This window comes from Pempheris klunzingeri, chromosome 12, assembly GCF_042242105.1.
Source record: "Pempheris klunzingeri isolate RE-2024b chromosome 12, fPemKlu1.hap1, whole genome shotgun sequence".
Lineage (NCBI taxonomy): Eukaryota > Metazoa > Chordata > Actinopteri > Acropomatiformes > Pempheridae > Pempheris > Pempheris klunzingeri.
The window spans coordinates 10,945,944-10,970,848 of NC_092023.1; the positions used below are offsets into that span (position 1 = coordinate 10,945,944).

The 24,905-nt window shown below is 40.5% G+C and overlaps 1 protein-coding gene across 9 annotated transcripts in view; it reads right to left on the reverse strand.

Moving 5' to 3' along the window:
- The window catches only part of LOC139210698 (calcium/calmodulin-dependent protein kinase type II subunit gamma), a 64,725-nt gene that overhangs the window by 23,194 nt on the left and 16,626 nt on the right, over positions 1-24,905 (reverse strand). For all 9 annotated transcript variants that reach the window (XM_070840825.1, XM_070840824.1, XM_070840820.1 and 6 more), the window contains exons 3-9: positions 13,172-13,231; positions 10,455-10,509; positions 9,756-9,821; positions 5,713-5,785; positions 2,236-2,338; positions 1,482-1,565; positions 1,115-1,209 (exon numbers count right to left, since the gene is read on the reverse strand). In XM_070840825.1, coding sequence (XP_070696926.1) covers positions 1,115-1,209; positions 1,482-1,565; positions 2,236-2,338; positions 5,713-5,785; positions 9,756-9,821; positions 10,455-10,509; positions 13,172-13,231 — 536 coding nt within the window. The remainder of the gene's footprint in view (positions 1-1,114; positions 1,210-1,481; positions 1,566-2,235; positions 2,339-5,712; positions 5,786-9,755; positions 9,822-10,454; positions 10,510-13,171; positions 13,232-24,905) is intronic.

Sequence of the window (24,905 nt, forward strand, 5' to 3'; positions counted from 1 at the left end):
TAGAAGCCATTCAAATGAATTCCCTGGTTCTACACTGAAGGGAAAAGCTGAGGAACGGTGGTGGTTATGTCAATGCCTGAAGCCACTCTGTAGTAACAGGTGGAGTTTTCAAAGTCAGTGTCAGTTTCTATCAGTTTCTCTCACTCCAATCACACATACCTGCCTCCCTCATCCCTCCATCTGAGTAGCATAAAGCGCCAGCAAACATGTTGTCGAGACACATTCACTTCAAACAAGTGTCAGCTGTCAATTACTGACAAAAAGTAAAGAAAATGCGATTCAAGGTACCTAGATGTTAGTGATGGTGGTGTAGAGTGCTTGTCACAGTCACTTCATATCAATGCACATATTATGCACATTCATTAGATGTGGTTGCTTCCAATTATGGAATTTAATATGGGTAATAAATTCCTATCTCGCAGAGGATGATGACAAGATCTGATAAATAAGCCTATTGCTCTTTCAGAGTGCATCACTTTTTTCTACAGCAAGATGAAAATCATGCAATAACAAGTAAAGAAATTAAAAACTAAAATTGAATTTCTAAATTACTTGTACGACAGAGACTTGATGAGATTTGAGCTGACGGTGTTCTGCAGGGCTCATCTTGAGGCTCTGCATGCTTTTCCCCATTTACATAAATCATGATTAAGATTAACTATTAGACTTCAAGTTTCATGAATACAGAGCTCTCTAACAGACTCCATAGACCTCAGCTCTCGTCTTCATGAATCCGCAAAATACACGTTCATCCAGCCAATCTGGGATGAGCCTGCAAATCTGAGCTCCCTAAAAGAAGGGCCTTCATTAAAGCCGCACCAATCAATATTTTCATATGGTAGGTCACAGGTAATTCCTCCCTCTCAATGTTTTTTAGCTAGCCTTTACTAGCAAGCGGCCATTGGTTTACAACAATGTTACTGTTTTCGTTTGCTCTCACCGCCCTCAGTAGCATTTTATTTCTTTTTTTTTCTTCAAAAAAGTGCTATAAACCCACCCTGGTCAGAAACATGACCCCACTTAAGTTTAGCACCTGATGTTGCAGTTTAGTGGAGTTACAGCTCTCATGTACAGACATAGAAGAAGGTAATAAGAATATGAGAGGAGTACTCACGTCATATGCGCCGGCCTTGATTTGTTGGTACAGTTTGTGTTGGTCCTCGTCCCAGAAGGGAGGGTAGCCCACCAACAGGATGTACAGGATCACACCTGACACACACACACAAAATCTAGATAAAGGTACTGTTTATAAAACTTATATAAGCACATGCAGAATGACATTTCAGAGGCAGAAGCATAATTTTCCTAATGGATATTAGTGGAAATTAATACAGCAGCATACTGTAAATGCATGTAAACAATGCAATGATGATATACAGAATTAATTCTGATTGCCATTACAAAATTACAAAAATTCAAGCTCACTACTAATAAAACATTTTATGCATGCAGACAGAAAAGGTGACTTTTGACAAACTGACCGCATGCCCATATGTCCACTGGCTTGCCGTAGGGGTCCTTTCTCAACACCTCTGGGGACAAATATCCTGGAGTTCCTGCAAAACCTGTGAAAATAACAGATTCAAAACTAGAATTACTGGCTTGCATTTTTATGATTCCGCCAACCAGTCAAGGGGCAGTTCACCTCCATGTCTACCCAACCAAATCCAACCAAATGAATGTGGTACAAATAAATAGGAAATATGGTTACAATCTCCCCATTCTGTTCTTGTTGTTGAATAACAGCCAGAAAAGTGCTTTTGCAGAACATTATGATGTCATGGTGAAGCTGACCTCTGACCTTTAGATATAAAATGTCTTTACTTCATCATCTATTAAACATTTCTGTAAATATTGTCATAATTAGCATATGGATTCCTGAGTTATGTCCAGAAACCTTCTCAGTTCTTCCGTGAGTAGTATGAGCCAAATTTGAAGAAATTCCCTAAAGGTCTTCTTGAGATATCGCGTTCACGAAAATGTGACAGACAAACTGATGGACAAACCGAAAACATAATGACTCCAGACACAGCTATTGACGTGAAGGCATGAAAAAACAACACAATGATGATATAGTGTTCTTTCTGATAACTATTATTACAACAAAATTACAAAAACTCAAGCAGTGATGGTATTTTTCTAAGGAAAACACTGCAGCTGAAAGGGAACACTGTAAAAAAAATTACAGAGAACACGGTTAAAAATGAAAGTTGGTAGCAGAGTGTTATTTCTTACCAAACCATGCCTGTTGGTCCCCCTGAACCTCGATGGCTAGACCAAAGTCTGCAAGCTTCACCGCTGCTCCCTTCATCTTACTGGCAAGGAGCAGGTTCTCCGGCTGCAACACAGAGAGACAAGTAGTTTCATTAGCCTGAAATATTTTCTCTCACGCAGCCATTAGTAACTATTCTAGATATTTCTTTGCCATTTTTTTCTGTAGACAAATGCCTGCCACAAGTAAGTTTTAATATTTTGTCTGGCAAGCATTCAATGAAATGAAGGACGACAAGAAAGCCCTCACATTTGAGAGACGGAGTAAATGTTTTTATTTCCACTTCCACACATAAAGACGAAATCAGTCAGTCACTTAATAACATGTCATTAAAGTTATCCTTAGACAAACTACGAAGTTTTGCATGACACAAAATAAACTGTAGAAAAGTTATGAGCAACAAGAGGAAAAAACATTTAATTAAGAGCAAAAGGCATGAAACCTCCTTCAAGAAATGTCTCCGTCTGCATGAATGGATGGGCTGCAGGAGCACGATGACATCTACAGTAGTAATGAGGCATGATTTGGTCAAATAGGCTACAAAGGCCTCCCCCAAAAAGGAAGACCTTTTCAGTCAGCCGTCACACAATTTGACGGCATTTTGACCATGTCCTTTTGATCACGCAATCAACTAAAAAGTCAGAACTTGTCAAAGCTCAGGACATAATGGCTGTGTTTTAGTTATCTTAACTGCTTCCTCATCCTCCTCATACATCCTAGTTTCTCACACTTTAGGAAGACGGGAGCGGAAGAAGAAATCGAGGAAACAGGACGGGTCAAGTGTAATCTGATGCATCTGTTACTGATTACAGCTGCACAGCTGTTTTTAGACTTACTTGTTTCTTACATGTTACGGTTTTTATTTACAATATAGGGTGTTTTTTTTTCTCTATGGTGGCTCAGTGATCACTGTCACCTCACAGCAAGAAGGTCCTGTGTTTGACACCAACAGCCTTTTTTGAGCTTTCTCTATCGAGTTTTTAGGTTGTCCCTGGTACATTTGCAATGTCCACCCTACAGACCCTCTGCATTGCAAACTAACTAGACTTTAAATGACCTGAAGACCTAAGGAAAGTGTCCAGAGTGTACATGTTTACAAAGTTTGTATGCGTATGTGTGCCTTGAGGGCAAAAGTCTTGTTGCAATGGTTAGCCTCATCACCTCCAATGGGGAAAGGCAGACAGATGTCGCACACTTGCACCAACTGTCTTAATGCTCTTAGTCCTTTTCCTCTCATCCGTCAGTCTTGCTCTCCCTCTCTTCATCGAGTTCTCTATCCATCTATCACTCCCGCCTTCCTCCTACCAATTTTCCCCCCTACCTGCACAGGGACAGAGAGCTGGAGTGAAAGCAATAGAAGAAAAGAGAGGGAGACAGATAGATGGGAGGTGGCATAATGAGTCCCTACGCTGGCGCTGCAGCAGCCTGGTGACCTCACCCTCCAGTTACCATGGCAACCCAGCCTGCCACCAACCACCAGCACTCAACTCTTTCTGTGTAGTTCTTGTTTTCCCTTCAGCGAATGGCCCTCCCAAGATGACAGGCAGGCAAAAATATGGTGTGTGTGTGTGTGTGTGTGTGTGGTCACACCTCTCCATGGCACTCTTTGTTGAAATTATTAGTATTTTTATGGCTCCAATACAGATTCGGCAGCTTTATCCCCAGGAAGTTCAATCAGATGTTGCTTTCTTTTTAGCTGTCAGATGATTGATGAAGGTTCGTTCTACCAAGACTCTTTCTTAGAGAAATTACGTCAGCAAACAGTTGCAGATCCAGCAGATACGGAGCAACATTACAATTAATTTGGTACGATGTTTCTTACCTGACAAATTTAAGTTCAAACTCCCTCTCCTTTTAGCTCTGGTTTGCTCTCCAATGACTCCTGAGTGAAATCTGGCTCTTTAGCGGCTAAATGGTCCAATATGTTTACCAGCTAACCAGTCGCTAACTGTACCCGTCTCCCTTTTGGCTCTGAGCAGGTACTGCACATTTGGTTCATCTGGTTTTCTGTGGAAATAGCTGCCTGCTGCTGCTGAAAACCCAGTTGATGAGAGAGAACCACTTTTTTTGTTTTTCTCTTACATAGCTTTAAGGCAGCTACAACTATGCGTCGAGTAACAACAATATAACAATTTGAAAGAAGTCAATCATAGTGATAAACCTTCAGTAAATCATCACCCGAATCTGAGTGTTATTCCACTCTGACAGTTTCAAGATATATTCTGTATCAGCTTGTTACAGCTCTTCATAGAAGCTATTATGGGGATAATGCACTTACGATAAGTTGTTTTGAGCTCAAGCATCTGCCAAATGCATGTAATCTAAGACTTCATATTTTTATATTGCTTCATTCCATCAAAAGGAATATTAAAGAAGTTTTGGGTGTCATTTTAGGCTTATTTTTCCCAAATTTAGCTGGACATATTTGATATTTTTGGAAACTCTGAGATCTATACTAGAATTTAAAATACATTGTGGTAGGTCTGAATCATGAGTTTGTAAGTAAAAATGCAGCACAGATGCAGTTTGAATACATGAAAAGAAAGACGTGCATTAACAACTCATTTGATTCATTTCTGTCCTCTCCTCTTATCATCTGTCAACATTATCATCTTTCTGGAACTTTTCCCTCTCTGAGTTTCTTTGATACCAAGCTCTACATGTGAGCTAAAAATCAATGAAAAGCAACACAAGTCCATTTATGCCACTCTAACACAAAAACAGATTGTTTATGTTCCAATTATGTTTGTCTACTTACCCTAGAGTAATGCTTTCATTTTGCTCTGTCACATTTAAGAAATAGGCCAGATTGTTAAGTAAACTATTAAAATGTAAGACTATGAACTCAAAAGTGGCAATGAAAAAAACATTGTGGTGCAATTATCCAGGTGTTTATATTTCCACTCGCTTTGCTGTCTTCATTCAGCATATCATGAAAATTAAATTACGCCTGGTCAGAGTGCTATTGGTTTCTGCAAGGGGTGAACAGTCTTGCTGCAGGGAAATCGTCACTGGCCGTCATCTCACCCACCGACCTGCTATTAATAGCAGCTGGTCTGCTTTCGTCACTCCTCAGTGGTGGGGGGGTAGGTAGGGGGGCAGAGTAGAAGGAAGGAGAGGGAAGAGGGGGATAGAGCACGAAGAGGAGGGGGTACAGGCATAGAGGAATATAGGAATAGAGAAATAAGGAGGACAGGAACAGAAAGCAGGTGAAGAGAGAATGGGATGACGCTCATCTCTTAAGTCATTCTTAACGTCACAGCGTGACGTCTGCACGAGCGTGTGAATGTGTGCATTTAGGCCTGTTGTGCATCTCCACCAGTGCCTTTCATCTTCATTCACACAATGCTATATATAAGAGATGTTTGTAAAACAGCTGGATAATATAAAAGGTCCTCCGATATTCACCACTAGTATATAACAACTATATAACAACTCACCTTGAGGTCCCTGTGCACAATGTCATGCTGGTGGATGTGACTGACACTCTCCAGGATCTGATTGATGCAGTGGCTGGAGGAGACGGAGAGGGATGACAAACGGAGGAGAGACACAACTGTCAACCTACACCAGCTAGAGGACAATAGCGTAGAGACTGAAGCAGAGGAGGAAAAACGGTTCAAAATATTGTGAATTTTTTCTCTGACATAAAGGGTAAAGCGTAAAGCAGGTCAAGCTTATGCTGAAGACAGACGACACATCACACAGAAACAGAGCTGAAGAGAAGAGCAGGTAAAAGATGAGTAAAAAGTTCCTGCTGTGCACCCTGTTCCTGGTTATTAAGTTGACAGCGGCCAGCTTCTTCATAGGCCACAAAATGCAAAATAATTTCAAACAAACTGGCTTTCCTCACCAAATTTTCCACATGCTACAGTAGCTGTGATTAACAACACGAGCTAATTTCCTCTCACACATGACACTCTATAACCTGCATGAGCATACAAGAGTCCTGCAAGACTCGCAATTGTACCTGTATTTTACGAGATAAAGAAGTGGTGGATGTGGTAGAAAAGTTGGATGCCTTTTTGTGTCAATGGATGTGTCTAAGAAAGTGGAGCAGGCGGGCTGTGTGTGTTGTTGAGGCGGTGTGGGGCATCTTATGTAAGCCTGCTCTAAGCTTACATGTCAGCAATTCTCCTGGTCTGATGCACAGTTAAAATTACTATTATTTCTTTTAAATTGGATTGAGCTTGACATTAGTGAAGGTGAAGTCAGGGGCACCAGCAGGAGGGTGTACAGAGACAGCTTTTGGGAGAGAGGTGTCCTCTCTCGGTGAGACAGAATGAAAAGAAATTCTCCTGGCATTGAGACCAAATTAGGCTACACTCCCCTCCAAAAGTATTGGAACAGTGAGGCCAGTTCCTTTATTTTTGCTGTAGACTGAAAACATTTGGGTTTGACATCAAAAGATGAATATGAGACAAGAGATCAACATTTCAGCTTTTATTTCCAGGTATTTACATCTGGATCTGATACACAACTTAGAAGATAGCATTATTTGTAACGGAACACCAAATTTTTTGGCGAGCAAAAGTATTGGAACAGATAGACTTAAAATACATTAACGTGAAAAGATTTAATATTTAGTTGCAAATCCTTTGCTTGCAATAACTGCATCAAGCCTGTGACCCATTGACATCACCAAACTTTTGCATTCTGCTTTTGTGATGCTTTTCCAGGCTTTCACCGCAGCCTCTTTCAGTTGTGGTTTGTTTTGGGGGGTTTCTCCCTTCAGTCTGCTCTCTAGCAGGTAAAATGCATGCTCTATAGGGTTGAAGTCTGGAGATTGACTTGGCCAGTCTAAAACCTCCCACTTCTTGCCCCTGATGAACTCCTGTGTTGTTTTGGCAGTGTGTTTTGAATCATTATCTTGCTGCATCATGAAGGATCTTCCAATCAGTTTGGTTGCATCTTTCTTTAAATTGGCAGACAAAATGTCTCTGTAGACTTCTGAGTTCATTTTGCTGCTGCCATCATGTGTTACATCATCAATGAAGATGAATGAGCCCATCCCAGAAGAAGCCATGCAAGCCCAAGCCATGACATGACCTCCACTGTATTTCACAGATGAGCTTGTATGTTTGGGATCATGAGCAGATCCTCTCCAAAGTTTCTCCAAACTTTAGCCTTTCCATCACTTTGGTAAAGGTTCATCTTTGTCTCATCAGTCCATAAAACTTTGTCCCAGAATTTTTAGGCTTGTCTCTGGACTTTTTGGCAAATTCCAGCCTGAGTGGTTTGCATCTTCTGGTGTGGCCTCTGTACTTTTGTTCATGAAGTCTTCTGCGAACAGTAGACTGTGACACCTTCTCTCCTGCTCTCTGGAGGTTGATGCTGATGTCACCAGTTGTTTTAGGGTCTTTCTTTACAGCTCTCACAATGTTTCTGTCATCAACTGCTGCTGTTTTCCTTGGTCTACCCGTTCGACGTCTGTTACTTAGTACACCAGTGGTTTCTTTCTTCTTCAGGACATTCCAAATGGTTGTACTGGCTATGGCCAATGTTCCATCTTCTCTCAGCTTCACAATTGCTTGTTTTTCACCCATGGACAGCTCTCTGGTTTTCTTGTTGGTTACGCCTCTAACTATAAATGCAGTCTGCACAGGCAAAACCCAAATCTGAAACTGAACGTAGACATTCAGCACTATTTATTGTTTGAATAATCAATGTAACAGGACACACCAGGGCAACAAAACACACCTGTCAGTCACATGTTCCAATACTTTTGCTCACATGAAAAATGGGTGGGTTCAAACAAAAGGTGCGATCTTCTAAGTTGTGTATCAGATCCAGACGTAAATACCTGGAAATAAAAGCTGAAATGTTGATCTCTTGTCTCATATTCATCTTTTGATGTCAAACCCAAATGTTTTCAGTCTACAGCAAAAATAAAGGAATTGGCCTCACTGTTCCAATACTTTTGGAGGGGAGTGTATATCTAGTCTTCACATTCATGCTCCTGTTTTTGCAACTAGTTTAATTCCCATCAGACTACATCACCGCTGTCCTTACTCACTTTAACACTGCCCGGTCTCCAATACTCTTCACCTAATATATCTCCTGCCTTTCCTTCTTCTTTCCTTTTTGTTTTGGCTCAAAATTAATCCTTAGTTTAGGATCAAGTGTAAAAATCAATATCAGGTTTTCTAGACAACCAAATACTAGAGCCTGATGGCCCTGACTAGTCCTTTTTACTTTTCTTTATATTTGTCACTCATAATTATCACCAAGGTAATATCAGTGGCTAGAACTTAACAAGCAACTGTCCCATATCATGTGGTTTTATCAGCAGGCATTTATATGTGGCTTCAACTACCAGCGCAAGGCGACTGCAGATAGATTTGATGGGAATAAAAACACACAATTTCATTCTGTCATGGCCAATCACAAGTTGTGTTTTCAGTAGATTTTAAGATGATGTTCCAAAAAACAACTCAGGGTGGATCTCATCATGGTGTGTCAGAGGTAGCGGCACTCTGGGCTTTGCTGGTGAAAACATAAAAGTTTTGGGTGCACAGGCGACTACTTTGTTCACCCATGTGTATGATGCACATTAGTGTAAAAAGAAAAGTGTTTGAAGCTGCCTGCTCTTCTGCTATTTTGTATGGATGTAAAGCTTGGCTTAAGGTGTCCCTAAAATCCACTGAGAGCCTCTATGTGACCGGGGTAAAAGCTTTGCTCAGAGAGAAAACCTCCACGCTTAACCTGACCTGTTTATTAGAGGCTGGGCTTCCTTCAGTGCAAGCTTTAGTAAGAGACTGATAAGTTCTTTGGTGGGATGAAGCATTGGCTTAATACGTTGGGTTATGAACTCAGACTGACATGACGTGTCATGAGATTTGACCTGGTTCAAGTGATACAGATGGTAGATTACACAGGTACTGTAGGAGGGGAAAAATGGTACGAGCACAGCAGGGAAGCAAATGTGACATTTAATGAACTAAACTCAGACTAACTGTCCAGAATTGTAATTGTTTTGAACCTAATGATTTCATTTGATCATATATAAATGTATTGTGATGTTTAAGACTGTAAACTAATTAGCAGATTTTGGTCAGCCATTTGGTAGTTACAGCATTACATCAGGTCTAGCCTGCACAATCAAAGCGGGTTAAGTGCTGCAGTGCAAAAAGCAACTGCAACTTCTGACAACAAGCACAAAATAAGGCTTTGAAACCTAGGACAGCTTTGTCATTACTTATTAATAGAATTAAATTTAAAAAACCCTGAGTCACAAGGTAATAAAAAATAAAAGTGAATACTGTGTACTGAAAAAGAATCTCAGAGAACGCAAAAGCTTTCTGCTACTAAAGTACATTAACACAGATGCATATGGCAAAATATTTTTTTCTTTCGTAACTAAACTTTACTGCTACGGCAGCCTGGAATTTTACTTTGGCGGTCACAAAAAAACTTAATATGCAGGATAACTGACTACCAGTAACACATAGCATGTTCACGTTAGCACGATGATATACTGTACCTGGCATCTGCCTCGCTGTAATACTCTCTAGCAACAATGTCCTCAAACAGCTCTCCTCCAGTGACACTGCAGACAGACACAGAAAAGAAGGTTTTTGTAAAAAGATATCTATTTACTTTGATGTTAGTTGTGCCATGTACTCATAGATCCAACATGCTCTGTGCTGATGTGTATGTCCAACATGTTCTCTAACAAACACCATCACCATCTTTGAGTTTGCTGACGACACGATCGTCTGATCACCAACGGCAATGAGATTGGCTTTCATGTAGAGTCAAAACATTTCCATTAGAAGATGCAATAAATGTTACACAAGTGGCAGAACTATTACAAGAGAAGATAAGAAAAGATATCAGGTTTTTCTCATATATTTTTCCCTAAAGAAACTCATAGTGTAAGACTCAGTTTGACCCTCTCAACAGTTCCCTTCATACTACAAATTGCTGTAGTGACGGTACAGTCACAGGCTCGGGGCTTAAATTCAGAGTAGGCTGACCCTTTGCGTCATGAAAACTCAGTGGAAAAGCTGATGTCCCATTCTGCTGTGAACGGTGACAGTCATGGAAAACAAAAACACACGACAATTTCAACTTGTTGCTTAAGTGAAGCAATTCATCCTGGAGCAATACTCCAGCCTGAACCTCCGACCTGTGTGTGTGTATGTGTGTGTGTGTGTGTGTGTTAATGTGATTTACTTACAGGTCAAAGACCAGGTAATGGAAGCCTTCCTCTGAGATGCTGTCATGGAGTCGTACTAGTGAGGAAAAAAGAAGTAGAGAGAGAGAGAGAGAGAGAGAAAAATCAGGAATCAAGGAGTCAATCAGGCTTCTATCAAAAGAGGAGAAAGATGATGTCCAGTTATTGTCTTATTCACGTGTCTTAGCCGGCTTTCTAAAGGTGGCCACAGGTATGCCTACTTTCAGGTGTCACCTAGTTTAATTTTGAGTTGGAGGGTGTGTGCGGCTGAGGTTGGGTCTTCCGGACAGCGGTGTGCAGTAACCGAGCCTACACCAGCTGCTGATTTCTCCAAATTGTAGTGCTGCCTGCTTGTTAAACCACAACGTCTGTTTCTACACGTGTTAAATACAGAAGCAAAAGTAATGAGTCATGTAACCCATTACTTTTTCCTGTAGTTAATCAGTAAAGTAATGTACAGTACAACTAAACAGCTGTGACTTACTTAAAACCTGACATATTTAAATACGTCTACTTGAATTATGCTGCAAAAATAGCCAGTCCTAACTGTTTAAATATAGACTTTTAGCTTTTAATGAATACTCATTATTGATGAGGCAGACGATCAATGTTTACTAGCAATAGCCATTAATCACTGGCCAGTGGGAACAAAGCATGAGAACCACACTTCCACACAAACCAGCACAATGTTATAATGGTATATAAATTCACAGTCTTAAACACACACAAGGTCAAGTGATACATAGTCCTTGGATAAGCACAGGTTTTCCCTGCTGATCTAAAATTGTCAGCTCCAGGGCGCCACAGAGGGTTTCTAAAGCCTGAGTGCCACCTGGCTTGTTGGCAGCCAGGACTCAGCTTTTGGATGACAAAGTTGACAGAATGGTTGCCATATTTGAATCATTCATAATTGATGTGATACTGGTAATTTCCTTTTAGGTTTTCTCTCTGTTAAAGAAGCATGAGAGCAGGCAGGAAATATCACTGAACACAGAGGGGTGAGAGGTTCTTTATCCTTCACACAGGAGGTTGTCGCCTACAAAGACAACTTAAACGAACAGCTCTTGAATCCAACACAGTTTTAATATATGGTGGCCTACTCACTGGGTGTTACTAGTAGATTAAAAACCTTTTGTCAAGGGGGGTTAAGGTGATCGAGTTTAAATTACAGCAGAAAATGTTATGTATTACTGTCTTCTAGCTTCATATGATTTACATTTAGAGAAAAGCAAAATGGAATGGCTCTCCCTCGAGATTGAGATAAGAAAAGAGCAGCTGAGGGAGGAAACGAAATGAAGAATATAGGACGATAGAGAAGCAGGAATAAGGTGGTGCAAAGAAGAAAGAAAGACCAATAAAACCATCCCTATTATGTTGCTGCCACACTCATACTGTGAGTATGTGTGTAGCTTGTACTGGGTGGCATACTACTGTATGACAAGGCACTTCTCTCAAGGGGCCACTTCCCATTGTCTGGGTTTCACACACACACACACACACACACGCACGCACACGCGCACACACACACAAACATGTAACAGGACTCTAGTGTTGGAAACTCCTAATATACTGAATTATAAATGTATGAGACTCAGAGTTAACACTGATAAATGACTTTCACTGACATTTATGGCTTTTGGTGTCTAAATGACAATTTATTGATAGACACTAAACAAAGCAGTTTTGTTCAATTCATTTATTCAATATTTTCTAGAATTTCCTGGGAGATTCAAACAGGTTTATTTACAATGGACCTCAGAAATAACTATGTCCTCAGACTGTGAAAGAAACACTGAATCTAAAAATGATCATGTCAGTGTGTTCAGATTTGACTTTGAGTTATGACTAAGAGATGAAGGAGTGAGATTTTTTTTTTTTACACAAATGGTGGCAATCAGATGCTAATGGTTTTAATGGTCTTAATTGCCTGCCTGATCTGTGTGTCGAGGCCTCTGCTCTAACTGATGTGTATCTCTGCCTCCGTCTCTCCCTCCGATGGATCACCATGGATTTTTTTTACCCCACAACACTTACTACAGTATGTCACCTGTCAATGGGCTTGTTCAAAAGGAATATACGTGCTCTGTAAACATCTGTTGATTAATGTGATAGGGGAACCTTCATTTACATTCCAACCTTCATCTCTGTTTGGGTTCCTGGAAACTACAGACTTTCTTTAACTGCTCAAAAAACAAACATACCGTTTCATCAGCTTGATACTTACTGACTTTTCTAATTTTATGAGATATGCTTATATAGTTCTTATTTTGAACCGATGACAGTTTCAGAAAACAGCAACAGAAAATGACCCTCGCTTCTGCTTTGGGTGCAGGACCACAGCTGTAAAACAGGTTTTATCACAGTGAGGTCATAAGAGGAGCATGGACTTCTAAAAAGGAAGAGTTATCACTTAAACACTTTTCTACATGTTGGGTTTCATTAAGGTCAGGAGAAAAGAAAATAAGTCAGCAGTGTGATCTGTGGGACCAGTAAAGTAGTCAATGTCACGACTACACGATGGTATTGACTTTGTGGATCTACGCTGACCTCTGGAACTTCTATCTGACTGAAACCCAAACAAGAGAAACCTGTTTGTTGCTGTGACTGAATATTTTTACCTGTTAACATTTTTTTCTCAATGCTCTGAATCAACACAATTGTTTCACCGATCCCATCAGTTTTTGCAATAAACAGCAGTCTTTTGACTCGAAAAAACTCACCTATGTTTGGATGCTTCAGCAGACGACAAATTCTTGCCTCCCGCTCCAGTTTCTGGTGATCTGAGGACAGAAAAGAGCAGAGAGAGGGAACAGTTAGGATACAAGGCCAATACCAGGAAGAAAAGCTATAAAGACATCTTTTGTCAGCTACAGTGTCCAAAATACAAGGATAAGAAACACTTCTTAGAAACCCACTGAGTGAGTAGACACAAACGATCACAAAGCCAAAATAAAAGTACAAGTGTACAACAACGAGGGCCGCATAACATTCACTGAATCTTACCGCAGTCCATGTTGTTCAACAGCACATTTGCAACATGGCATTTTAAAAACAAGCTTCTACTACACATCTTTTTACAGATGTACTGCTAATAAATAATAAATCATTTGTTTAGTCTTTCTGAAGCAAAGATTATTGCAAACATTAAAACTTGATATCTCGTTTGGGTGGATTTCAGAAACGCCCGCACCAGCGACGATGTGAAATTGATTAAACATTTCTTTAAACTGTGCAGTTGTAAAACACACTTTATTCCCTTTCTCTCCAATCTCAAGCTTCTTCTACTCCATACAGAATGACCAAAACCTGCCATTTTGTGATTAACGTGAAATCGACTTGAACTGGAGAGGCAGAGACGGGATGTCAGCAGGTAAGACGCACCATGAGCCAGACAAGCTGGGAGGCCAAAACAATGGCTGTCGACTACTGATATGAGCTTGCACAAGAGGACAGACAGACAGCTATATACTGCAAACACACACACACACACACACACACACACACACACACACACAAACCTCTAGCACAAGCTTTTTGCACTTAGTGAAATTAGTCTTGTGGGTCCAGCCTTAATATAATCAGTGTCCAGTTAATGATTCTAATGGCGAGGAGAGGATGTCCGCATATGTGTGTGTGAGTATCTGTGCATTTGTGTGTGCAGCTGCATGTTTAGGACTGACAGACTGGTTGTAGACAGATACAGTAGATAGGTACAGTGGATGACATCCCTGTTGCAGGGTGTCAGAGGTCATGTTCAGACCGGACGTTCTTGCCACCAACCAGCTGCTGGTCTCAGGGGACAGATGGGCTGCTTATGTGAGTCAGTTACGCCTGTGTGTTTGTTTTTCGGTGCGTGACAGGGAGACACTAGATATCCCTAATCCCCTGTCCCATCCAGGGTTTTGGGCAGTGTCATGGTGTCTACAGTAGCAAACCATTAGTGCTGCTACTAGCTATAATTTCCAAGACAAAGTAATCTGCGACTTGTTTTCTCTAGTTGATGAATCATTTGATCTATAAAATGTCACCAAAAACTGCTTCTTTTATCAAATTAGTTTTAGAGAAGATTAAAGAAAACCAGCAAATATCAACATCTGAGAAGCTGTAATAAGTGATTTTTTGGTCAATTTTTGTTTGTGGTTAGATGTGCATATTACTATAACCTCAACATTCCTCATTCAGCTGTGGCGGGTGATCATCCATCTGTATGCATACCGATGGGCGCTATCAAATTAAAGCAAAATGCATAAAAACAAACAAACTTGTTTCCAATTAATTTTCCATAAATCAATTCAGACCAAGGTGTAAAGGCCAACTTATCTTGTACTGTACCAAGAACCAATGGCTTGCTGCCAACTACTGTCATGCAATTCTGAAAACTGATTTAGAAAATAGAAGAGTGACAGCGGTCTAGGATACATACCTCACTACAAAGCTCTAAAACTCTGTCCAACATGCATTTCTTACAACATAACAGCAAAGTTGACAGGGACCTTTGTTGGACGTCACCTTCAAGTAGTATAAATGTCATTTAAGATGGAAAGCAGCAACGAAACACTTTTATCTGTCAGAGTGCTCAAGTAACTATCATACATATTCTCCCAATAGCTGATGGAAACAAGCTGCTTTGTGTTGACTGGAAATGAGAGACGTAGCTAAATGAAGTGGAGAGAGGAGAATAAAAAGGAGGTCTTGTTCGAACTTGTCAGGAGAAAATGTATGGTGACCAACTTCAACTCTGATGAGTCAGCAGACTGAAGTAAGTAAAGTAAGTAGGTTGCTGACTGATTGCGAGTGTAACAAAAATAAATCGTGAATTCAAACTGAAAAGCAAATGGCAGCAAAAACATGATAGTCAATCATTAGCAACTCTGGTCAGTTACTTGGAGGTGTACAGTAAGTAAACTCTGTCTGATTATTGTGGCGACAGTTATGGTGGAAACCAGAAATCCTATACTTAGAGGGAACTAATGGAGAAATCAATGAATCCAGCTAATAGGGTGGAGGTTACTCAGAGGTTAGAGGAGGCCCAGTTGGTTCAAATCCCCCGACTGGCTGGAAAAACACGGTCAGGAGAAGTGATAGGAAACACTTCCTTCCTTCCCTGCAAACAGTGAGGGGCCTTTAGAGGCAGTGGAAAATCAATTCCCCGACTACCATGTAAATATGTAATTTGTGGTCTTGTGTTCATACAAAGCATTCAAAATGTATGACGATTAAATTACACTGCTGTATTTTACATGGCACTGGCTTTAGTGAGGCAGCGATATAAAAATGGCACCAGTGATCTCTCTTTGATAATAATTCACAGCTATTTATTTACAGTACAGTCACCATGAAAAGTGAGCATTACAAGCATGTAGCTCATGTTATGTGTATCCCAATTGAACGAACCTCAACATTCATCAAAAATCCTAATCTGCTGGTTCTGAACTGTTGCGCTTCATCTTTGAAACTGTTTTTAGTAGCTTTGACAGACTCCAGCAATGGGAGGACAGGAGTACGGGGCAGGAATACGTCAATTTGTTGACGACTAATCTGAAATGATCAAAAGAGCACACATCTGCAAGAATTCTTATCATTGCTTAATCATTTAAGTTATTCATAGAGCAAAAATACCAAACACATGTTTCCAGCTTCTCATCAGCTTCTCTGACATTTTTGCTTCTAAATTAAATGATCAATTAAAAACAAACAATTATCAATATAGCTGTAGATTCATTTCTGGCCGATTGACTTCTCAATTAATCGACTAATTGTTTCAGCTCTAGAATCGACAATGAAAATAATTTTTAACTGCAGCCCTGCTTTTAATTTAATGTGTTACCATAGTCCTAAGAAAAAGGTGGTCACATGAGGCTTAGTATTTCGCTCATCTCTCCCTGTGTTTCCTGAGAATGAGTACAATTGACAAATGGTGTAGAGGTTTGTGCTGTGATCCCTATTAAGGCTGTTGTCTTTACCCCCAACAAGTTTCAGGAGGAGAACATGGGGGGGGATTAAAGCACTACCCCAAGTTTGACCCCAAACGTCTTACCTTCAGGGCTAAGCCAATCAGCTGCAGCATTTATCCTGCAAGTACTGATACGTGTACATGTAGGCCTATACGGTTCAATTCAATAACTAGGATTTTGTTTCGGTGTCTCTCTTTCGCTCTCTCACACATAACTTAATCTGTCCAGTGTGTTCAGAGGATGAGAAATCAAAGCATTCAGCAGACATTCCACAACCTTCTTCTCAGAGCCATAATGGGTCTATTTTGGCTGCTTGTATTCTTAGAAGTTGGATCTGCCTGCAAAAATAGGACTATTTTTCAATGCTGGCCCAGGATGACAGCTTTATTATGCTTGTGATGGCAGACAGTCTTGGCAGCTGGATGTGTAGAAACACTAGAAAGTGACTGAGGAGTTGAAACAGAAAGATGAGATAATAAATACAGGCTTCAAAAAGGACAAATTGTATAGAAAGGAACAGAAACAAGAGAAATTGACTGCAGCTTAACAGAAGCTGATCAGTGCCAAGTGATCAGAGCTCTTTATAGAACCAACACAACTAGTAGAGAGTGATTAGGAATGAGGGAAAGACCTGATTGAAAAAGGCCGATTAGAGGCTCTAATAGGACTATAAAGTAAGGAAGACACCCCCTAGTCCTGAACTTGCTGTTCTTCAGTGAACCTAGACTTTGTTTTACTGTTGTAGTTTTCACATGAAGCAGCGTCAAAACACTATTTAATGTGAACACAATAAGGATAAAGTTAAAAATATTAATCTTTATTATACAAAAATATTATGCTAATCTAAACGGCAAGTTGATCATTAAAACCTGAACTATTCCCCATTATAGACCATGGATCTATACTCATTAAAAAGCCCTAAACACATATTGCTCAACCAAAGGAAACACAGTCTGTTAGAGAATGAGCTGAAACAAACAAAACTCAAATAAACCACAAGAAAACAAACTACCAAGACTGCAGTTCAAGAGCTGAAACAAACAAAACAAACAAAAAAGTAATGCAGAGAAACTGAATAGCCAACATTGTTTTACCCAAACTAGTTAGTAGTATTGCAGCTATTGCCTATTTTGGACTAGGTTTTACATGTTACGCTCTCCACCCCATTTATGTCAATAAGGGTAGGCTAAATAACAGAAACACCTCCTGTATAATTCAACAGAACCACAAACTGCTTCCCTCCAAAATGACCATAAAGCCGAATGAACACCTCTCTCAAAGAGCCTTGTAAAAGGAAGGATTTATTTCAGGTCTGTTGCTTTATACTGCATTAGATTCAACTAGATGTAGCTAATAAACTGGCAATTTAGAGTAGACTTGACAGCGTGTGGCTCCACAAACTTCGAGGTACATCGTGAAAAGAGTCAAACCCATGGTCTGCCTTTACCCACCCACATACACACAACCCTTTAAAAGCTCTCCACAGAGATGCTGTGACATGATAGTGTCTACTCCGAAAAGAACAACACACAGCACTTAGCCCAATTGGACTGAGTGATGGCCGATGGCATGGCGCATCATCATATTCATTTATCCATCCAGCCCTCCCCTTATTACTATCTCATCTAGAAGCACTGAACAGACTGGAGGAGTGGATGATTGGATAGATGGCTTCTTTCAGCCACATCCACCGTTTGAAAAGCGATCCATAACCCCCTCCCCACTCCTCTCCTGTATACATCAATTAACTCCTGCCTGCAGCAAAATACACAGACAATATTTGGACAAACAATAAATGCTAACTGAGCAGTGAACAAACGGACAAAAAATGTTTTAGTTATTTTTTTAATTTGGTAATAAGTGTTTTTTTGTTTTTTGCTCTGCACTGTTCACATTTTGTTGCTGAATTTGTTGTTCATGTAGCTGGTAACACACACGTCTTCTTTTACCTTCAGTTGCACTATACTTTCTATTTCCACAAAGCAAGTATTTCACAGAAAAAGACAACCTGACAATGATATACAACTGGGTTTCATCAGAAGCAAAAGATGTGTTTACAGTATGCATGCCACAGGTTTGACAGACTTTGTCAAGATTTTAACCGTCACTTCTAGTCTGTGAATAGTCGGCGTGTCAGTGTGCAGCTCCGTCAAAGTCCCTTCTCCTCAGGGACTGTCGGAGCCCGAGCAGAGTCAACAAAAGATCACGGTTGCCATGTACCATTCTTCATCTGCTGATTGGAGCCGACCTGGCAACCTGCACCCTAAGCACAGCAGGATATTAGCACGATGAGTCGCTGATTAGACACAGCCAGCATACACTGAACAGCTTCTCCATTTTAAAGAAGTTCATCATGAAGCCATTCATGCACAGCTGCTACTGTTCCACGGTAGTCGCCTACAGCTAGCCTTACAACGAACCCGTCAACACTGTCTCAGTACACTTCCAACGTTACTGAAGTCCAGTTTACTGCAAAACAGTTATCTACAACACATACAGACAATATCTGTGACAATATTAGAGTAACTTAAGATGAAAACAACCCTTTAATTAGCAAAATAGAAAGAGAAATGAACAGTTTTTATTTTTAACTACTGACTTGAATGTCTGGATGTGAATTTCTGATACCACAGCCTACAAATCAATTAAGGTGTGTTTTTTTCCTTTTTAAAATTAAAAGTACTGCATGATACGTATTTTTTCTATGCCGTATCTGAGCGAGTTGTGCTTGAATTTTTTTGTGCTCTCTCAAATCTTTTGGCGTCAAAATGCTTCTATAGAATGGGAGGTAAAGGGGAGCACATGGCAGGGATCTTATTGAGTGCTTTGTTTCGTTGCTTTTGTTTTGTTTTTTTGACATGCACCTTCTTATACCTCAAGTAATAAATTGTACTAGAGAGCAACTATGGCATTTCAGTGGCTGAAGTGTGTGTGCATGGGTGTGTTGTTGCACACATCAATTTCACTTGAGCAAAGCCATTAGATAACCTAGTGAATCCATTTGAAGCCTTAAGCTACATTCCAGTCAAGTCAATGAAAACAGCACTATGAGCACAACTAAAAGCCTGGCTCTCAGCCTTATTTCCTCACCGCGTGCGCACACACAAACAACACAACCACTCGCTTTGATTGCACGAGTCCTTCTCACAAAACAAACACCGAGGATGAAACTGGGTGTGTCTCTGAACAAAGCTGCAACTTTTTATTTTCTGTCCATATAAAAGAACATTAACACGTCCTCCAATGTTCCAGGACAAATGTTTGGAATTTTTTGTTAATGACGCAGAACATGCAAGTGTCCGAAAAACAAAGCGGCAACTTATATGGGAAAACGGGGCAATAAAGGCTTCTCTGAAGTTACTTCCTCTCCAATGGGGTACCAGAGTGTTACACTTTGGCGAAGTCGGACAGCACAGCTGGCCTGATACACAATGAGTGCAGCACAGTGTTCATTCCAGTGTGGTGGTGGTGGTGGTGGCATTCAACGATGGCCGAATGTCACCCATTGGCCCAGTCCTAACCAAAATAGCTCCAGATCCATTTTATGTTAATCGGCAAATCAATCAATTGACTTATTATTTCAGCTCTAAAACAAGAAAAAAACTTGCCACTGACAACTTAGATAACCAAATTTCATTAATCAAGTGAAACTACCAAAGAGTCCCTAGTTACAGCCACACAAATTAAGCTGATTAATCAAAAAATAAGCATTAGATTAATCCATCATTTAAAAGTGTATATAATAAAGTGTATATATAAAAGTATATATTATTAGTTGCATTTCTACTGAGGATTAATGTTTAGTACAATAGGCCTGATTATTAAGAAAACTGGATAATGATTTTATAGAAACTTATAGAAGATTGAAGACATTGCTGCAAGAGAATTACAGAGAGGTAGATCTTGTTAAACACTGGAGGCTAATATCTTCTTATCAGAGGGTAAGACAGGATAAAAGGAAGACCAACTGATATGAGATAAATGAATGACAGACTGACTGAAACAGAAAAACAGAGAGAGACTTCGGGTCAGTGTGGCCCAGAACAGACAAGACTATAAATAGATCCAATCCTCCTCCGGCTTACAGCCCTGAATCACGCTGACCTGGCCCGCCCTGCATCACCAAGCAGAGAGACAGAGACACAATGAGACAGAAAGTGAGACACGGAGAAACAGAAACAGAGAAAGACTGACAGATGGAGCCGTACAGAGAAACAAGAAAAGCAGGAGAGTTTCTGACACAGATTCTTTCCCTTCATGTCACACCATCAACAAGTCAAACTCCAGTCAGACGTCCTGTCGCTATGAGAGGTCAGACTGCTGTCACTGGGTCAAAGCTGATGCTCATGTCGCCTACTCAAAGCCAAAAGTATGATGGGGGAGGAGGGCAGTGATGGAGAAGATGATAAGGGCAAAGAAAGATGGTGTCCATAATATCGCGATTGAGATGATGATAGTGATAATGAAACCCAAAATAGTTAGACAGTTATGGCTATAACCATTGAACAGCAGCTGGAAAAGCTGGTACTGCTTTCATTCTCTACTATTTTTCAGCTATTTTTGGCGAGTCTCAATCCTCAGAAACCCTCACAGTTTTACCCCGGATTTTTTTCATCCGTATTCTGCAGTATGCTAATTAGACAGAGACAGACATCAGTTCTGCTCTACTGGACCCCGGAGACAGACCTAGTGCACTGCCACAACTCAGCCAAGGGGAAAGCTAGAAGAAAAGAAAGAAACAAGATTAAGAGTCCACAGTCATGCTAGCAGCTCTGTGAAGTTGTACTCGGGCACAGAGGTGCTTGGAGATAAGTGTGAGTGTTAGCAAGCTGACACACTCAAAATGACAATACGGACATGCTGGTGTTTGGCACATATAATGTGTACCATGGTTCACCATCGTAGTTTAGTGCATGTTGGCATTCGCTAATTAGAACAAATGTACAACAAAGTACAGCTGAGGCTGATGGGAATGTCATCAGCTTTGCAGGTATTTAGTCATTAGTGGTTGATGAAAAGTGAATGACCAAAGTTACTACAATTTATCCGCAGGGGAACATGAATGTGTGCAGCACCCAATTTCAATTCAATCCATCCAACGGTTTTCAAGACTTGTCATTCATTCTTCTCGAACCACGAATGTTGGAGCAAAATTTCATGGCAATCCATCTATGAAAGTGTTTCTGTCTATTATGTTACCAGTGAAAACAGGAATAGGAAACACATTGGATGATAGTCTGGCTTTAGAACGATCATGTGTAACAACAACATCACAGCAGAGACCACTGTTGGTATTAATAAGTGCTGTTTAGTGCACTGTGATCACTAATGTTGTTAGCTGGATGTGCTGTACTCTGTGACACCAAGGGTGGGTGATGAACGCCATTGATGAAGTCGCTGTGAAGGTGGGCTTAGTGGTCTCTTAAGATGATGGCTAAATCGAGCACAGCAAGGAGGTGGACAGGGCTTGGGAGGAACACTTCTTGGGAGAGACCCATAAACTTAGTTCCTGAAGACACCATTTCCTCAATTTTCTTTGAAAAGTCAGGAGAGGGTTTTTACCAAGAGTATTCCAGTTGACTGGGGAATATCACAGGCCTCATCCTGTGGGGGGACTCAGCCTGAGTCATGTCATTGAGCAGACATTTTAGTGGCTGCTGTTTATCGCTGTGATCCTCAAACACACCCATATCATCACTGATGGTGCCATGAGGCTGTAGCATAGTGAGGATCATGTCTTTGGGCCTTAAATGTGCTGGCTGTAGTGTCCTGTCCTGTTCTTGGTTGGTTAGAGGGGGAATGTCCCTTTGAAGCTCAGCAGAGGCCTGTGCCCTGGCACACGAGGTAAAACATGAGTGGCCAAGAGAGTACATAAAATGTCCAGACAGTTTTTGCTCCAGCTCTGTTTGGGAGCAAGCCATCTGATCTTAAAAATATTCCTGCTGCCCCAAAATAGATTTGTCAATAAAAAAATGTTTTCCGGAGCCATGCATCCAAGCTGAGGAGAACATACTGTTCCCCATGGATAGCAGTGGGCCACTAATGAATATCTGTCCTTTAAATTTGTAGTGTATGTTGTTAAGTAGAGTGAAATCTTTCTTTAAGAATTCCAGTCATTGTTACCAATATGTACAATAATCCAACTGACCATCTGGTGCCATGACAGGATCTGAGAAATTAACTACTTCATGTCAGCCACAGTTGCAATGGGGAGCCAGTGTGTTAATGCCTGCTATCCAGTAACAAATCTGATGGTGGAGTCACCAACGAGCGGAGCACTGAGCTTGCTGTTGTTCCTGGCCGAGTGTCAGTGCCTGGTTGACCTTTTACCGCTACAAGCCATGTTAGAGCCCCCGGTGTTTCTTGTGCCGGTCTAAGACATTCAGGTCTAACTGATAAATGCAAGGTTGTACCAGTTGCTGGTTGTACAAGCAGATTTGGGTTTTAGCGCCAAGCTTCTTCCACTGACTGATGCTGTCATTGGATCCAGTTTGTTTATGGTGCTCTGACACCACCCTGGTGTCCCAAGTTTGGGGAAGTTCATGAAATAACGCACTGCTCACGTAGCTTGCTGCGCTGCACGGACATAGGCTCCATCAGACTCACCCTCCTTAGCTGAGGCTCCAGACACTCTGGGCGGTACGCCAAAAATTCTGGTTTCCAGAAGTGCAATTTTGTGCAAAAGCTTGTAGCAATTACAGTAACAGGGGAAATCAGAAACCAAAAGAGGTGTCTTTGATTTGATTCTTTCTTGCTTTAGCACTATAGGAACAATGAAGGTTAGGTCAGACAGATGGGACATGTCTGCAAGAAGGTTAACATATCTAAACATGAACAAAATAGTAGTTCTTAGATGTTAACATACATTACAAGTTCCCAAAAAGACACAGATTTTAGTTCATAGCATACTGTAATGAAACAAATCAAACAGCTTTCACTACTTTTAATGATGTCGTCTTAACATTTGATTTGTATTTATATTTATAAACCGTGTACAGCTTTGCAGAGCTGTGGAAAATTGATCCTTTATTTCCACTGTAAACCCTCCAGCACATGCGTCATCTACAAAATATTGTCAGTCAAGTTCAAATTGTTCTGACCCCGTGGCTGCTCCCAGTGGTTTCAAATTTTGCTCTGAACACGAGCGTGCGTTTAAAATTTCAAATACATCGTAAATTTATGATTATGAGAACAGGGCTTGCTCAGTTTAAGTTCTTGCACGCTTTTCTGTTTCAAATTTAGGATGAAAAACAGTGCAGTACTCTGTATGTGTGTTTGTGTGAGTTGGGGTCTGAGAGGTATCAGAGTAGCTCAACCAAAACATGTAGTGACACACTGTATATCCTTCTTCTCTCTCTCATTTTGTTTTTTGCCATAATGTTCTCTGTTCTGCATCATGTTCTGCATGCTAAAGGAAACTGTGTTCAGTCAGTGTGTGTGGCATCCTGTGAGTGTTAAGTTGGGCCATTAAATGAAGCTTAAACAGACTGCTGGGAGAGACTATTAACATCAGGTTGCTGTGCAGCATTGTGAAAAGCGTCTGTGTGTCCCTGCCAGGACCTCTTACAGCGTTTAGTGAGAAAAAAATCACTCTGACCAACAGGAGAACAACTATGGCAACAGCTTTACCTACTTTAAACGTTATCCTGTGGGGACACTGCAGTGTATGGACTTTTCTTTATGATCCCAAAATCTGGGGGAGTTTGGGAGGGCAGCAGCCAGCAGTAACAGTAACACTCTCCAGTAGGAGGAGGATGTCGAGGTGGAATGAGGTTATTTTTGTGGTCCTGACCTTTGCCTGAAAGGCTGCTGGTAGCTCTTTAAAACAACAGTAATGGGAGACATCCACCGCCACTAAAAGAAATAAGATAAGATAAGATATTCCTTTATTTATCCCACAATGGGGAAATTTCAAGTCATTGTACAATTGTACATTGTACATTATACAAATATAGCTAATATTAACGGAGTAGTCTAGAGCTTAGTCAATTAGTCAATCAAGAGAATTAATCAACAACATTTTTAAATAGATTGGTTGTGTAATTTTTCAAGCAAAAATTCTCTTTTATATACATTTAGTTCCAGCTATTCAATTGTAAGCTTTAGCAAACCAGTCAAGTTGTCCGTCTAGACCCAAGATCAGTGTCACCACTCAGTGTCTGAACATTTATGAAATACAGCAACAATCTCCCTTTAACTGTGTTGCTGAATAATGGCCAGAAAAGTGTTTATGATGTCACAGTAAAATTGACCTTTTGGATATAAAACATCATCACTTTATCCTATTAAGACATGTGTGTGAAATGTCGTCATAATTAGTGTATGAATTCTTGAGTTATGGACAAACGCATGTTCAGTGAGGTTGCAGTGACTTTTGAGCACCAAAATCTGATCAGTTCATCCTTGAGTCCAAGTGGACCGTTGTGCCAAATGTAATGAAATTTAGATTTAAGGATAGCAATTGTATAGACCAGATAATTAAACAAGGACATAACAAGAT